The sequence below is a fragment of the Podarcis vaucheri genome (assembly GCF_965113315.1).
Source record: "Podarcis vaucheri genome assembly, chromosome: 14".
NCBI classification, from domain to species: domain Eukaryota; kingdom Metazoa; phylum Chordata; class Lepidosauria; order Squamata; family Lacertidae; genus Podarcis; species Podarcis vaucheri.
Window position 1 is genome coordinate 17689280 of NC_138752.1, and position 17652 is coordinate 17706931.

Below are 17652 nucleotides of genomic sequence, written 5' to 3' on the forward strand. Positions count from 1 at the left end.
TGCATTTAACACCTTGTCTAGTTTGGGTCCTGAGTGCAGTACTCATTATGTGTCACAAACGTTGGTTGCTGCTTCAACAGATCTTGGCATTTGAGAAACAGCACACGTTTGTGTGTGCATGCCTATTTAGTGAAACTTACAGACAACAACATGCAACAATCAGCTGGGAATTAAAAGAGAAAAAGGCCTCTTTATTCATCACTCTCCTCCATCTAGAGCCAAAAGTTGGAGCTAACTAAAAACAGCATTTGTAGATAAAAATGCTTGGAGTAGGGCAGGGAGACAACGTATGCTGTTGATATTATGGAAGCAGAATGGTGGCCAATAATGGCTTGACACTCAGATTGGAAAAGGAGGGAGGAAGGACAGCACTTGGAAAAAGAAGATAGGAACTTAATTTCCAATTGCATGTGTACTTACTCGATAGTTTGAATGTGCCCGATTGTTATAGAACGTCCCCATTGGAATGTGCTCAGAGTAGCCAGGGGGATACATTCCTGCAGAGAGTCCCGTCGGTACGTGATGCAAAACAAACCAAAACCCGGTTTCCTGCAAGAGAGAACACAACAGATTCAGCCTATGCCAGACTTGGGATACGTGAGATATTAAAAACAGCAAATAGCAGAAGCCTGCACATTGGTGGGGCGGGGCGTGTGGAAGGAACAAAGTACAACCATTCGTTTTGGGAAACACTCGTTCTGCCAGCACAAGGACTGTTACTTCTGCCAGGGAACTTGCCCCCTCCTTTCCCTGTGTATGTCCCATGGCCTCCCCAAATCTGCACTTAAAGGTTGTGGGGGACAACCTGGAACAGTGATGGGAGAGGTAAAGGGTAAAGGGACCCCTGACCATTAGGTCCAGTCGTGGCCGACTCTGGGGTTGCGGCGCTCATCACGCTTTAGTGGCCGAGGGAGCCGGCATACAGCTTCCGGGTCATGTGGCCAGCATGACTAAGCCGCTACTGGCGAACCAGAGCAGCGCACGGAAACGCCGTTTACCTTCCCGCTGAGGCGGTACCTATTTATCTACTTGCACTTTGATGTGCTTTCGAAGTGCTAGGTTGGCAAGAGCAGGGACCGAGCAACGGGAGCTCACCCCGTCGCGGGGATTCAAACCGCCGACCTTCTGATCGGCAAGTCCTAGGCTCAGTGGTTTAACCCCCAGTGCCATCCGCGTCCCTCAGGGAGTTCCATTACACAGCCAAAAGTCCTCACACTAATGGAATGGGTCGTTGAATGCTTCCAATTGTGCTCCGAGATCTTGCAGGATTTTGTTTCCACCCCAAACTGTATTAAGGCATTGTGCCTGCTTTTCAGCACAGCCCCAAGCAGCTTTTGTTTCAACAGGAACCTGAAGGGTTGTAGTGGGGTGGAGGATTAGAATCCCAAGGTTATTCCAGCTAGAATCATAGAACTGTAAAGTTGGAAGGGACCCCGGGGGTCATCTAGCTGCCTTACCCGCTGCAATGCAAGAATCTCAAAATGCGGTCCCCCATCCAATTTGAAACCATACCAGACCCTGCTCAGCTCTGCAAATGTGCTAGCCGTTTTATTGCTGCACCACTAGGCAATTGTTTCCCTTTGTACTCACTTCGGATCCTGCAGCTGCACAGTTTATAAGATTGTTGTGTGGGTTGGCCAGCCAGAAGGTAGAGACTGCACTGTTGGTTAGATGGGGAAAGACATGTGTAAACAAAACAAAAACAAAAGCACACAATTCCCAAATGGAGTGTGCAGAGGGACGGGCATTACAGTCGTGCCTTGGAAGTCAAACGGAATCTGTTCCGGAAGTCCGTTTGACTTCCAAAACGTTCGGAAACCAAGGCACGGCTTCCGATTGGCTGCAGGAAGCTCCAATCGGAAGACCCGTCCAACATTTGGGTTCCAAAGAACATTTGCAAACCGGAACAGTCACTTCTAAGTTTGTGGCATTCGGGAGCCAAAATGTCCGAGTACCAAGGCGTTCGGATCCAATGTACAACTATATATTTAATCAAACCAAACCAGGTTATATAACCGAGCAGAGAAGTTTTCCTTTACAGAACAGAGTAACTTTCTCTCTTTCTCTCTTACCGCCACCATGGAAAAGAGCCTTAGTAAAATGCGACACAGCCCTGTTTTGAAAGCCTTTAGGAATCCCAGCAGGAATTTCTATGGTATGAAACTATCCTATATCATTTATGTTTTATCCTGTGACGAATGTTTCCACATATGAGTCGGCAAAAAAGGAAGCAAAGGAAAACCTCTAGGAAGCCCTGAGTTTGCTAGGGGTTGCCTTAAGTAACAACCTGATTGAATTTTTGTGCTTTCATGGTACCTGAAATCCCTGAAGGATTTAAAGTTACTTGTTTGGCAAACAGCTTGGCTTTCATGGTCACTTGCTTGGCCAAGTCCTGGCTGGCACTGAAATTATCTCACATATTGCCTGTTTCCCAGGATTCACATGGCTCTTAAAACATAATGCTATAAAATGTGTCTGTTTCCAGCCAAGCTCCCTTTTTGAAAAGAATATATTGTTTTGGTCAAATCTCATACACAATCCTGCCATGAATTTGAGATATAGTTTGCACGTAACACTAAGCCAAAGCACAGCTAGAAGTGAATGTGTGAGCACGGGTACTTGCAAGGAAAAAACACACACACCTGCTTTGCTCCTCCATGATTTGGCTTGGTGTTCTATCCAAATCTGGGCTCATGGCTTATCTTGATCCAGATAAATTACAAGCTGTAACTAAGGTTTGCTCTTGACTCATGATTTGTCTAGAGCATCACAAACCACAAAACCAGCCATATTAACACATGGCTTAGCTCACAGCAGCAGGACTGGAGGAGGATTTTTCCTGCAGAGTGGCAGAGATTTTTCCTGCAAATATCTGGATGCTTGCACAATTATACTTAGCCATACTTAGGCTTAACGCTACTTGCAAAACTGTCCCAATAGTTTGTTAGTCTTTGTGGCTGCCAGTGTAGATCACAACACATTTTACGTTGCAGCCCAGGGGTGGATCTACACATAGGAATAAAACGCTATAAATAAGTCAGAAATTAAATTGTTATAACAAAAGGAGAAAAAACTGCTATGGAAAATTGCTTAGATTTTTTTCTTGCTCTCTGATGCCATCTGGTGTTACATGTTTATAATGTATTCAAAATGCTGTTTCTTGACTAATGTAGCAAAATCCCAGGTATACAAGACTTTTTTCTTGCCACTGTTTACTGTGACATACGCTGTTGACATCCCCAACATTGAAACACTGGTATACCTGGGTTGCCGTGCACTAAATAATAACAGACAGCACCCTATCTTTAAGTTCTAATCTTTGATTTGAATATGAGAGATTAATTACAGCTGTGTTGTATACAACAGTATATTCCGTTTCCCTCGTGTCTATTTTCCTATTATATTCAAGCTGCCATACAATGTAAAAACCACTTCCAGGGATCTAGCAGAATATGGTGGAAGATTCACACTCTTTTCCATGTTTAATTGCTTCCAGAAAAAAATCCATGGGAGTAAAGTGATGAAAGTCGGGGAGCTATCCCAGCATACATTTCTTTCCTGCCATTTTCTTAGGAGAGCAGAAGCACACATTTGTGGAAAGAGCGGGGGAGCAGCGACGTCTAATGTCATTTGTTGTTGTGTCACACTACACCCACAGGTGTGAATGAAATTTAGCACAACGTGCTTGTATATCGGTCAAAAAGCCACAGTTCCATAACACAACAGGTATTGCTGTGTGAAAGGAACATTAGAAAACAGGAGAAACACCAGCATTATAACCAGGAAAACTAATGCAATATTCCTCTCGCTTGAGTGTGTACCCAAATCTCTCCCCACTGAGACTTGAAGGACTTAAAACGCTTCATTTTGGCTGTGATTTTCGGGGGGGGGGGGAGAGATGCAAAGTGGAAATTTAGGTGATTTCTCTTTTCAAGCAAGGTATTGGCAGGAGGCTGAGGCTCCAATACTTTGGCCACCTCATGAGAAGACAAGACTCCCTGGAAAAGACCCTGATGTTGGGAAAGATGGAGGGCACAAGGAGAAGGGGACGACGGAGGACGAGATGGTTGGACAGTGTTCTCGAAGCTACGAACATGAGTTTGACCCAACTGCGGGAGGCAGAAGACAGGAGTGCCTGGCGTGCTCTGCTCCATGGGGTCACGAAGAGTCGGACACGACTAAACAACTAAACAACAATAGGTATAAGAAGCTCCCCAGTGGGCTGTAATGGTTCACTAAGATACTCCAGGCAAATCAGTTCTGTAAGCCAAAGGAAATTAGAAGTTTGTTTTTTGACTCACTTGCAGTCCTGTCTAGGTTTGGGGATGTATCCTGGGTAAGCCCCTTCTGTGATCGTCTTGCACATCCTTGTGTCTCGGTCAGAGGGCAGCAAAGTGCTGGGTTTCACCAAGAGTCCAAGGCAGTGATCAAAAGTATTGCGTACCTCAGGGCCATCTTCAGTAAAAAAGCAGTGTCCAAGCGTGTCATACCCAACAACATCCTTGACCTGTGGATATAAAAAAGGGAGAGGGCATGGATACAAGGCTGGTCTTCCTAGTTGCTCAGAACAGCACCTTGCCTAGATGTAATTGTGAGGCTCATGGCATTAATGATGTTCAACTTAAAAACAACCTGTGAAACAATGCTGAGAGTATCTAATGCAGGGGCCCATGGGCAGGATGCGGCCCAATCATCTTCTCAGGAGAGCCAGTGTGGTGTAGTGGTAAAGAGCGGTAGTCTCGTAATCTGGGGAACCGGGTTCGCGTCTCCGCTCCTCCACATGCAGCTGCTGGGTGACCTTGGGCCAGTCACACTTCTCTGAAGTCTCTCAGCCCCACTCACCTCACAGAGTGTTTGTTGTGGGGGAGGAAGGGAAAGGAGAATGTTAGCCGCTTTGAGACTCCTTAGAGTAGTGATAAAGCGGGATATCAGATCCAAACACTTCTTCCTCTTCTTCAATCCGGCTCATGGACGGTCTGGGAATCAGCATGTTTTTACATGGGTAAATGAGGGTTATTGTATTTTAATATTCTGTTGGAAGCCACCCAGAGTGGCTGGGGAGACCCAGCCAAATGGACGGGGTATAAATAATAAATTATTATTAATATTATTATGAGTACAATGTGTGCTTTTATTTAAAATGCATCTCTGGGTTATTTGTGGGGCATAGCAATTCATTCATTTCCCGCCCCGTCCCCCAAAAATATAGTCCGGCCCACTACATGGTCTGAGAGATGGTGGACCGGCCCACGGCTGAAAAAGGTTGCTGCCCCTGGTCTAATGGGACAGGATCGTGGGAAGCTGTCTTCTACTGGGTCACATCCAAACTATGCATTAACAAAACTTTTAACAGTCCTGGCTTCTCTCCCTAAGAATCCTGGGAACTGTAGCTTGCCTGAGCCACAATTCTCAACACCTTAACAAACTACACTTCCCATGAACCATGTTGTGGATGCAACCTTTGTAGATCCAGCCTTTTAGTATCTACTCTGGCTTGCAGCGGCTTGGGCAAAGTGTCTCTTATCACCTGCAAGCTGATCCTGTTTAACTCAGTGTCCCAGGGATGGAGCCTGAGGACCTTCTGCATGCTATGGATGTCCCTGAGATAAAAGGAACCCTGAAAAAGGAAAGGAGGTACCATCTATAGCTTGTCTACATTACGGTTTGGACACATTTCTTCTTAAACCAGTTTAAAGCTAAAAACAGAGGCAAGTCATTATGTCTTATTTCCATCAGAGATGAAGGCGGCATGATTCAGATCAGCCGGTGATGATTCAGATCAGTGTACCGTTCCATTGTAGGAGTGCATCATGCTCATTTTGAAGGGGTTGACACGCACAAGGGTTTTCTTGCATCTGCATGTTGTTGGCTGATGCCAAGTGTGTCCCTGAGCATGTACTAAGAGCCCTTCATTGACTTCATTGCCACTGTAACCAGGAATCCACATTGCAACATGTGAAAACCACGTCTGGGAAGAGCATCAGTGTTATGTACTGGATTCAGAATGCAGCAGATTCACCACTATGAGCTGAATAAAGAGCATGAAATCCACTCTTGACTCCGAGTAAATTTAAATCAGGATGCCCCTAGATTTGCTGGGAATATATATATATTTAAATCACTTTCTGTGCATGCACATATAAGATGGCATGGCTTTAAATCAGAAGGTTTATAAATGCTGGACTCCTAAATTCAGGGGCGGACTTCATATGGCGTTTGTCCTTTCCAGCAAAGGAGCACCGTCAATCTCAAACTGAATTAATGACACCAGATGCAAGCATTGCCGCAGCTAGCAGGCCCTCCTGCGTATTCCTCAGAGTATTATCCACCATAAATCTATAGAGTATGCCAATAGTTTCTGGCATGACATACTCCTTGCGTTCATCCAGCCCCCTCCGCAACAAGCCTTGGCATAAATCAGGCCAGAATTTAATGTTGTGGCTCAGCAGATTGTAACACACACATTTGCAAAGTAATGAGGAAAGCAGGATGTGGTGGGCTTTTAATGCACCGCTGCTGGCGAGAGTAATATTTCAGACATTTTTACATGCAAAAGGTGGCATAAGCCCAAGCCTATCTAGATTTGCTCCACTAGCAGAGGATGCAATTATGTAACATCATTTAAATACAAGATTAGCTAGCCCTTTACAGGCTTTGCAATCCGGATAGTGGGCAGAGATCCACATCTTTTCAATGCATCTTGTGGTTGAAATGCTGACTATATATTTATTATATCGTTTCTGCTGCAATAATTTTGTCAGTGCTTTCGCATCCAAATCCCTAAACTGTTTTACTTGGAGAACAGCCCTGCTATTTTGGTGGAACCGGTTCCCCAAGTGCGAGCGGCGATTCTATATGCATTTGCACAAGATCCCCAGGAAAGTACTGTTTTACTCAGGAGTAATCCCAACCGAGTCCAATGAGGCTTACTCCCACAAATGCAGTGTTACCCTCTGCCAGCAGTTAGATACACAAGGTGTCAGAGGAAAGAGAGAGAAAGTGGTATGCAAGGAGGTCAAATGACAACGAAATGCAAAAAGAACAGGCTGTGCACATCCAATCACATCTCAAAATGGATGTAAAATAAGAGCAGCAACCAGAAAATCCCTTGAGGTAGCTGCTTTCTTCATTCCTATCAACTTGACCATGTTTCCTTCCCCATTGCTTACTTTTTGGCTGTGTAAGTGCCGAGGAAGGAACGTGGCTCCTGACCAGAATTTCTTTGAACTAAATATAATTTTGCTCCTTGGAAAAGGGCAAAAATGAGAAGCTGGACGCTTCCAAATCCTCTAAAACCGACCCACCCATTTGAGCCACTGCAATGTCACACTCTGAATATTTGAGTTGGCGGTGGCAGCAGCACCATGAAAAAAAAATATCGATATGTGCAGGATCAGGGCTTAAAATTAGAATCGGTGATGAGGGTTTGGATTGGCCCATGTTAATCAGCAGCTGTGCGGCCACTGCAGAAGAAGTATTTGCAGTACCATAACCAGGATGCCTGGGATGCGGGTGGCGCTGTGGGTTAAACCACAGAGCCTAGGACTTGTTGATCAGAAGGTCGGCAGTTCGAATCCCCGCGATGGGGTGAGCTCCCGTTGCTCGGTCCCTGCTCCTGCCAACCTAGCAGTTCGAAAGCACGTCAAAGTGCAAGTAGATAAATAGGTACTGCTCCGGTGGGAAGCTAAACGGCGTTTCCGTGCGCTGCTCTGGTTCGCCAGAAGCGGCTTAGTCATGCTAGCCACATGACCCGGAAGCTGTACACCGGCTCCCTCGGCCAATAAAGCGAGATGAGCGCCGTAACCCCAGAGTCGTCTGCGACTGGACCTAATGGTCAGGGATCCCTTTACCTTTAACCAGGATGCTTTCTACCACTTAACAGGCCTCTGGCCATCCTTGCTTTGCAATTAATACGTCCATTAGGTTCCTTGCTCATCTGACATGCTACTCTCCCCATGGGGCTACAAATCGGAAAGCAGTTGTAGTAACAGGAACAGGAACATAGACTCTGATCTATGGCAAATTAATATATGCTTAATCTAAGAAGAACCCTCTCTCCTAACACTAGAATCTGTAGACATGCAAGGTTGGAAGCTTCAGGAAAGACAAAGGGAAAGACTCCTGAATTCAGCACACAGTTAAGCTTTGGAACTCCTTGCCACAAGAGGCAGCGGTAGCCACCAAGGTGGATGGCTTTAAAAGAGGATTAGACAAATCCATAGAGGAGAAGCCTGTCCCATCATTGCTATCCTCTGCCTCCACGGTTTAAGCAAGCTATCCAGAAATGTAGAATATTTATGTTTGATTTTAGCATTTGTTGATTTTAATTTTAAAAAACTGATAATTTCATTGTTTCATTTCCTTTGTAAACCGCTTTGTGGTGTGTGTTTTCCCCAGGCACACGGTATTTAATTTTTATGAAATAAATAATAAAAAGGTAGAAGGAAACACAGCTAAAATCCCTGTAGCAGGGGGTTGTTGTTGTTTTAAAAAAACCTGAATATGAATCAAGCCATCGTCATTAAAAACACAGATAAAAATCAATAAAACTTTGAAAACAATTATAGCTGCCCACTTTACATGTCTGGATAGGCTTGTGAAAACAAGAAAGTTCCCAGCTGCGTCTAAAATATTATTGCTATTTTTATTTCTTACCCTATTTCTTTCTCTGAGGGTTGATCACAACAATTAAAAGAATCAAATATTAAAAACAATTAAAACAGATTTCAATCAAGAGAAGAGGGTGAGTTCTAAACAAAAACCAGGGTAAAGAGAATATGGTAAAGAGGAGTGTCTCCAGCATGTTATGAAAACTATGAGGAAAGTTCCAGAAACACCTCTTTGAGGGAGGAATTCCACAGGGACTGCTACTCTCCAGGGCAATGCCATCTCCTGGGCTGCCGCCACCCCAAACTTCAGAGGGCAATGGGGCTACAAGGAACCAAGAGGGCAAGGGTTTCCTGCCTAATTTCAAGAGGCAGGGAGTTGCAAAGCACGGCTGCTGCCACACTACAGGATCGACGCCTTACAAATAATAATTAAGAATAATTTATTATTTATACCCCGCCCACCTGGCCGGGTTCCCTCAGCCACTCTGGGCAGCTCCCAACAGAATATTAAAAACACGATAAACCACCAAACATTAAAAACTTCCCTAAACTGGGCTGCCTTCAGATGTCTTCTAAAAGTCAGATAGTTGTTTATTTCCTTGACATCTGATGGGAGGGCGTTCCATGGGGCGGGCACCACCACCAAGAAGGCCCTTTGCCTGGCTCCCTGTAACCTCACTTCTTGCAGTCAGGGAACCGCCAGAAGGCCCTCGGAGCTGGACCTCAGTGTCTGGGCTGGATGATGGGGGCGGAGACGCTCCTTTAGGTATACTGGGCCAAGGCCGTTTAGGGCTTTAAAGGTCAGCACCAAAACTTTGAATTGTGCTCGGAAACGTACTGGGAGCCAGTGTAGGTCTTTCAGGACTGGTGTTATGTGGTCTCGAAGGCCACTCCCTTTGCATATTCAGTTGCAAAGGCCAGCCTAAAAAATATGCCTTTCAAAAGATGTCTGAAAGGGAGTTTTGCAGGGCAAGGCCTGCCAAAAGGAAAGCTTAGCCCAGGGGTCAGCAAGCATTTTCAGCCGTGGGCCGGGTCCACTGTCCCTCAGACCATGTGATGGGCCAGACTATATTGCGGGTGGGGAATGAACGAATTCTAATGCCCCACAAATAACCCAGAGATGCATTTTAAATAAAAGCACACATTCTACACATGTAAAAACACGCTGATTCCTGGACTGTCCATGGGCTGGATTGAGAAGGCGATTGGGCTGGATCTGGCCCCGGGCCTTAGTTTGCCTACCCCTGGGCTTAGCCCCTAGTGAAGGCCAGCCATACCTCAGGGACACATCACACCACCTGAAGTGCCCCATCAGAGCATCTCAGCGATTGTTTTGATGCATTAGGAATCAGCCCTTCTGGTACTTTGGCCCCAAGTTTTTGAAGTTTTTTGCACCTAGGTAGACCTGCAGACCAGCAGCACCAACACTTTGAATTGTGCTGGAAGAGATGGTGAACAAATCTCAAGTTTCTTACCAGCAGACCATTGGAGCCATGGATGGTGACACAGCGAGAAAAGGCATGGTGGATGGAGATGTCTTTCACGTAGGTAGGAGGGTGGTAGCCGCCCTTCTCATCCACATCTCCGGACATGTGGAAGTGGATTGGGTAGTGTCCCAGTGACTGCTGACCCATGTGCTTCAGTTCAATCCCTTCCATGTGGACAGACTTAAATCCAAGGCCAAGCTAGAGAACAACACACACACACACACACATCATCATCATTAACCGGCGGGCTCGAAACTTGTGCAAGACGCTTTCAGGGTTGTTGTTTTCGTTTGTCGAACAAGTGTGATCCAGCGCTTTTAAAGCCACATCTGCACTATACATTTAAAGTGGTATCAAACCCCTTTAAGCACTCATTGCTTCCTCCAAAGAATTCTGGGAAGCGTAGTTGTTAAAGCTACTGACAGTTATTAGGAGACCCGTTGAAACTAATGGATCTTGAGTAGAACACTGGATGCAATCCAGTAAGGACATAGGAAACTGCCTTATACTGAATCAGACCATCTAGCTGTCAGCCTACACTCGAGTAGGACCCTGGCAGAGACACATGCCCGACTGGCATGTTCTCTCCCTCCTGGTCGATTGTTCGGGAGCTTCAAAAGCTTTCTTCTGCCCGAACATCACAGCGACCGATGCCAACAGACATCGGCACACTTAGGGATCCGCAGTCTTCACAGTTCGCGGGGCAGAACTCAGCATTTTGGCTAATCTACTTTATTTACATATAAACACACATGGAGCACTGCAACATGGCTCCCTCTCTCTCTAGCATCAGACAGCAAAGAGAAAAAGAACAAAGGACAATAGTCCCACTTCAAGGAACACAGTAACACAAACATCCTGCCTCCGTCACTTCCCACTTTGTGGAGTCAAAACATACACCGTCATGTGATAGACAACAATCCCATGACTGCAATCACGGAGCAGGAATTCTAACACTAGCTCAGTACTGGGTCCATCTAGCTGATGTACTGTCTACATTGACAGGCAGGAGCCCTTGGGGATTTCAGACCAGGAATTTAACCTACAACCTTCTACATGCAAAGCAGAAGCCCTACCACTTAGCTTTCCCCCCAAACTTTATATTTTTTTGCTTTTTAGAATTGTTTGCTATCATTTTGTACACAGCTTAGGAGACTGCTGTTTGGTCAAAAGGGCACATCAGTATAGGAGCTGCATAAATAAATTCTCATCTTAAAAAGTATTGCACTTCAAATGCACATAGATCTATTGGCACGATTGTGCCCACGCTCCATAAAATTTCTGCTGCCGACATAAAGTCTGAGATTGGATATGTTAGATACAAGTGCTCAATGTCATATCAGACTCCCCCAGCCACATGGAAGAAATTTCCCAGCACAGGGGTGGGAAAAAATCAACAATACATAGACACCAAGCGATACCTTGATATGGCCTCCAAAGGTGTCAAAATCAAAGAAGGAACACAGATCACTGTTGTAATTGTAGCATTCCTTGGCCATCTCTCCCATCACGAGAATGTTGCGACTTAGCAAGCCTACTTCTGCTCTCATGTCCACTCCATCGATCACCTCTCCTGTGTGAAGGTAGTTTGCTTTCCCTAAAGGAGCAAGAAACGAAAATTTGCCATTAATAAATCCATTCTTTAACTTCTGTTTATTTCAATTTCAATTTCAATTTTTATTATTCCACAGGATTTATATACTGTTTAATTGCCATACGACCACAAAGCAGTCAGCAAACATAACAAAGCAACGAAATTATCAGCAAAATAGGCACCTGCCACATCAATAGCCCTTTGATTTGCTGGCAACTGGATTCCATACTTCCAAGTTTGACTGTTCCAGCTATTCCAATGTGATGCCACAGAACAGGGGCCAGCAAACCTTTTCAGCAGGGGGCCAGTCCACTGTCCTTCAGACCCTGTGGGGGGGCTGGACTATATTTTTTTTTGGGGGGGGGATGAACGAATTCCTATGCCCCACAAATAACCCAGAGATGCATTTTAAATAAAAGCACACATTCTGCTCATGTAAAAACATGCTGATCCATCCATGGGCTGGATTTAGAAGGTGATTGGGCCAGATCCGGCCCCTGGGCCTTAGTTTACCTCCCCATGCCACAGAACTTCAGGGGTTTTTACAGCTTAAGTGTACTGCTAGGGATCTTACGTCATTTCAAAAGTCGGCCCAGCTGCTGATAGGAGGCTGCTTTGTACAGAGTCAGACAACTGCCCCTCTCATTCACATCCTCTGCATCAGGGATGAGTCAGCCTGCGGCCCTCCAGGTGTTCCTGAACACCTATCAGCCCCAGAGAAGCATAGCCAAAGTTCAGAGGTGATGGGAGTTGTAGTCCAGGAACAGATGGAGGACACCACAGGGACTACCCACTAGTCTACACTGAACAGCGCCAGCTCTTTGGGGTTTTCTGGAAGATGTCTCTTCCAGCCCTACCTGGAGATTCCAGCGATGGAAGCCTTCTGCATACAGAGCATGTGTCCTACCGCTGGGCTATTATTGTTTTATAAAGTTAAAGGGACCCCTGACCATTAGGTCCAGTCGTGGCCGACTCTGAGGTTGCAGCGCTCATCTCGCTTTATTGGCCAAGGGAGCCGGCGTACAGCTTCTGGGTCATGTGGCCAGCATGACTAAGCCGCTTCTGGCGAACCAGAGCAGCGCACAGAAACGCCGTTTACCTTCCCGCCAGAGTGGTACCTATTTATCTACTCCACTTTGACGTGCTTTCGAACTGCTAGGTTGGCAGGAGCCGGGACAGAGCAACGGGAGCTCACCCCATGTTGCAAATTGCCCAGAATGGGTGGAGCAAGCCAGTCAGATGGGCAGCAGATACAGAAATCATCACCACCACCACCACTATGAATGTTCACTGCAAAGTAAGTGAATTAATTTACAAGTGTACACACATAGGATTGCAGCTTACATATTGCAGTTCATACACAAATGCAAACACACACATACATGAATGATTCTTTCCTGCTTCTTCCCCTCACCCTCTACAAACCAGAGAAGACTTTTTAAACTTATCCCTCCTCCATATGTCACTGTGTCTTTTACACACAGACACACCATGTCTTCCCTGATTCAGCTGTTTTGCAATGGGGGGTGGGGGAGGAAGGAAGCAGGAAGAGATTATCTTACTGCCCACATTCTGAACCGGTCCAGTAAAAACAAGCAATACACTCATTAAATAAATGCTGCGCTCAAAGAGCATATATGTTTTACACTTGCAGATATTTTCTTTTGGGAGAGGCGTGCGCACTCAACATTTATAACTGGAAACAAATGCCAAAAGCTCAGAAATAGCCAAGTCAGAATTGTTCCTTGCAAAGAAGATATAGGAGAAGGGTTATCTGCTTTAAAACAAGAAAACAGGCAGAATGCCCATCATTTTTACGAGGAGGAATGAATATTTCAATGTGCCTGGAAGCTGCTATGCAACTCTCTGGGCCTGCCATTCAGTGGCAGGGACGCGGGTGGCGCTGTGGTCTAAACCACTGAGTCTCTTGAGCTTGCCGATCGTAAGGCCGACAGTTTGAGTCCGTGCAACGGGGGTGGGCTCCCGTTGCTTTGTCCCAGCTCCTGCCAACCCAGCAGTTCAAAACCATACCAGATAAATAGGTACCACTGTGGTGGGAAGGTAAGCGGCGTTTTCATGCGCTCTGGCTTCCATCACGGTGTTTCGTTGTACCAGAAGCTGTTTAGTCATGCTGGACAGATGAAAAGAAATGCTGTCGGTGGACAAATGCTGGCTCTCTTGGCCTGAAAGTAGAGATGAGCTCTGCACCTCATAGTCAAATTCGACTGGAATGAACTGCCCAGGAGTCCTTTACCTTTACCTTTCTACCATTCAGTGGCAACCCAGTGCAGAATCGCCATCAGTGAGAGGTGATGAGCTTCAGCACATGGTTTTGCCCTAACTGCAACCATGTCCGTGGGCTCAGTGTTTTTAGTCCTCCGTCACAGAACAAGGGTGGGTGTCGTAGCCCCATCTGAGTTCCATTGCCAAGCAGGGGCTAGAGGTCTCTGAGGAACTCTTGCCTGGGAGCAGAATCCACACACAAGGTCTCACAGTCCAGAAGTCAGGGAGTCCAGATGATCATAGACTCGAGAGTCCAAATAGGAAGCAGGAAGCAGCAAGGTAGGACCAGGAACTACAAGCGTTGTTTGCAGCATCTGACTGCTGCTGAGAGCTCTGTTTAAGAAGGCTGAAGCCAGCTGGTTCTCATCAGTGCCTTCTCCTCTTGTGTCCTTGAAGGCTGATCAACTGCAGGTGGAGTCACTCCCCCTTCAGGCTGCTGTTCAGCACGCAAAGGTGAATCCTGGCCCATGACAGTGGGGAAACTCTGGCCAGGGAGCCAATTTTTGCCCACCAGCCACTTCCCCCAAACCATTCCCACCTGTCATCAGTTGACACCATTGCCAAACTGTTCCCTTCAGGGAAAGAGCTGGAAAAGCAAATAGCAGGGCTGAACTGTCCGCTTATCCTGCCTGGTTTTGCTTTGCCAGGGCATTTCTTGTGAGGAACACGCTGGTGAAGCAGACTGCACAACCCCACCACCACCTCACAGGTCAATTTTGAAAGGAGGACAGGACTTCCCCCCTATCGGTCAGCTGATACCGCCAGATGATTGACATGTAGGTGGCCCCACCCACCTGCCACGCTCCCGGGACCGAAAAGGTTCTTCACTCCTGCCACAGAGGACAATATTCACTTATAGAGGAAACCTAACGATGGCTGCGCTTGAAGGACACTACCGAGTGAGGACAAAACCTGTTCCATCTCCCAGGTGGCTCCAACTTGAGACTCAAGCCTGCCATTTAAGCTGTGCAGGCCCACTGTGGTTCCGAATTCTCAAGCCACGGTAGGATGGAACAAAGCAGGTACCCAGAAGACTCTCTCAATGTGCACATAGACACTGCAAATTGCCGTCATAGCAGAACGGATGGCGGCTCCACATCTTGGCTACAACATGCCTTCGTGTCACACAGAGCTATCCCACCCGCTTTGTGATGCAGTTTTCAATGAACGGAGAAGGTGGTATCATTTGATCCTGCTGCGGCTGTTGTTTGCTGAAGCAGACCTGAGCACAAGGTGTTATCAGATGGAGACCTGGTGGAGCCAGAAAGGGGAGATCCCTGCAAAACTTCATACGGACTTTGATAAGGAGGGCAAAAGAATTCATCTGTGTCCAGTGGTGCAGATAGTAAATAAAAGCGAGCTTTTCTCCTCTGTAGCTGTTGCTGCTGTCCGTCCATTTTCTGCTGCGGCACCTAGAAGATGGCCTCCCTCGATCCCCAATATCTGCAAGGCCTCATCACTCTCCCCTTTCAAAAAAAACCCACATTCTTTAAAACATACCATTTCCTCCAGCCAGCTCAAGTTTTATTATGTGCATACGGTCCACAGACAAAAAGCCTACAAAATTAACTGGAGGGACATACGTGCTTCAAATAATTGGCTATTTGCTCAGGGCGATTATACAGAAATACGTTTTCTGCTGTCAGTTTGCTATGTGTTTTAATCGCAGCAGCGAACAGATTTAGCTATTTTTCACCCTCTGACATAAAGGCCTGGAATCTGCAAATAGAACTGGCATAAAAACCAGAAGACATTCCTGGGTAAGGTTCAAGCAGTGGACAAACAATCACTTAACGTAACCCATTGCAGAAGTTGCATTATTCAATTCAAATGGTCTCCCCCCTCCCCTAACATTTTTTAAATCTCCCACAAGCTCTGACTTATTCTCGATCTTGTCTTGCTGGACAGATGATTTTTATATGGCAGGCCTTCAGATTTAGAATGCTTTCCATGTTTATGCGCCCTGGGATTCTTTGCAACTGTTTTGCATTTTAAGTGCTTTGGAGTGGCGCAGAGGCATTGAAGCATTGTGGTTGCAGATGGGGGAGAAATTCGGGTCTGATCATCTTTGAAGGCAATTCTACCTTAATTCACACTTTTCCAAAAAGCAATATGCAAAGTGAAACACATCCATCCATCAAAATTCACACTCCTCTAAATTTTCCAGTGCAGTTCTGAAGCCAGGTAACTTGTGCAGAAATGGATACACTAGGTTAAATTGGGCATAGAAATGCATATATTACTGCAAAACATACAAAAACGCATTATATTAGGGGGAACTGCTTTGCAAAAAATGTTCATACAATGCTACCTCGGGTAAAGTACTTAATTCGTTCTGGAGGTCCGTTCTTAACCTGAAACTGTTCTTAACCTGAAGCACCACTTTAGCTAATGGGGCCTCCTGCTGCCGCCATGCTGCTGGAACCCGATTTCTGTTCTTATCCTGAAGCAAAGTTCTTAACCTGAAGCACTATTTCTGGGTTAGCGGAGTCTGTAACCTGAAGCATCTGTAACCTGAAGCGTATGTAACCCGAAGTACCACTGTATTAGGCAAAATTGCATACAAACATGGTGGATTGGGAGAAATTTGTGCTGAAATGCAGGTTTCAAAATTATATGGAAATATGGAGCACTGAAAACTGTGGAGATTGGAAAAGTGAGGAACGGAGTGAAACCAGAATTGGTAAGATTCAGTTATCCCTAGGCATGGGGCAAGCTTCCCAAAATAAATGTCTTGGTGATGCTACAAAACTCTTTTTATGAAATGTACACGTGCCTGGGCTTTAGAATAATAAGATCTCAGGCTTGCACGGGCTTGGGTTTTATTTATCACCTGCAGAGACATGCTAAGAATGCTAAATGCCAACAAGAATGTTGAATATGCGCTAAGAGAGTTCTATATATAACTAACACGCTGAGTGTTTGTTTGCATGTTGTGCTTTTGCTGACTCGGGGGAGATTCAAGATAAGGTTCTCAGGTGGTTGCTGGCCTCCGCTGGCCTCTCCTTACGGAGTATTGATACCACATTCACCTCAGACAATAGCTATAAATTGGGTTCCTGGAATGCTTGATGGTAAAACAAACACACCAAGCATGTCTATTTCTGCAGGAGGTTAATTTGGCAATTTATACCACCAGCAGAGAAACTAGAAATTTGTTTTGGGTTTGTTTTTTTTCAAAACCAAAAAAAAAATTTACAAACATCAAATTCAAAATCCATATTCATTTTCTAACATAAGCCTATTACATAGATTAAATTAAAATACTGTGGTACCTCGGGTTAAGTACTTAATTCGTTCCGGAGGTCTGTTCTTAACCTGAAACTGTTCTTAACCTGAAGCAACACTTTAGCTAATGGGGCCTGCTGCTGCTGCCGTGCCGCTGGAGCACGATTTCTGTTCTCATCCTGAAGCAAAGTTCTTAACCCGAGGCACTATTTCTGGGTTAGCGGAGTCTGTAACCTGAAGCGTCTGTAACCCGAGGTACCACTGTATATCTAATTGCTCTAGGCAATTGCTCTAGGGCCTAGAGAAACTAGAAATTTGTGTGACACACACACAAAAATAGCCAAGAACCAGGCTGAGATGTTCAATAGGACTGTGCAAACAGAACCCAAGAATGACTTGTGTTTCCTTCTCCTTCCTCTTCTGGGTCTTGCATTCAACTTTCTTCATTTCC

At 45.7% G+C, this 17652-nt stretch overlaps 1 protein-coding gene and 1 long non-coding RNA gene across 7 annotated transcripts in view; one reads left to right on the forward strand and one right to left on the reverse strand.

Moving 5' to 3' along the window:
* LOC309518606 overlaps window positions 1-17652 on the forward strand; it is a 106637-nt gene that overhangs the window by 53440 nt on the left and 35545 nt on the right. The window lies entirely within an intron of this gene.
* The window catches only part of CEMIP (cell migration inducing hyaluronidase 1), a 167059-nt gene that overhangs the window by 23538 nt on the left and 125869 nt on the right, over window positions 1-17652 (reverse strand). For all 6 annotated transcript variants that reach the window (XM_082198302.1, XM_082198301.1, XM_082198300.1 and 3 more), the window contains exons 12-16: window positions 11518-11693; window positions 10085-10294; window positions 4302-4507; window positions 1591-1660; window positions 421-549 (exon numbers count right to left, since the gene is read on the reverse strand). In XM_082198302.1, coding sequence (XP_082054428.1) covers window positions 421-549; window positions 1591-1660; window positions 4302-4507; window positions 10085-10294; window positions 11518-11693 — 791 coding nt within the window. The remainder of the gene's footprint in view (window positions 1-420; window positions 550-1590; window positions 1661-4301; window positions 4508-10084; window positions 10295-11517; window positions 11694-17652) is intronic.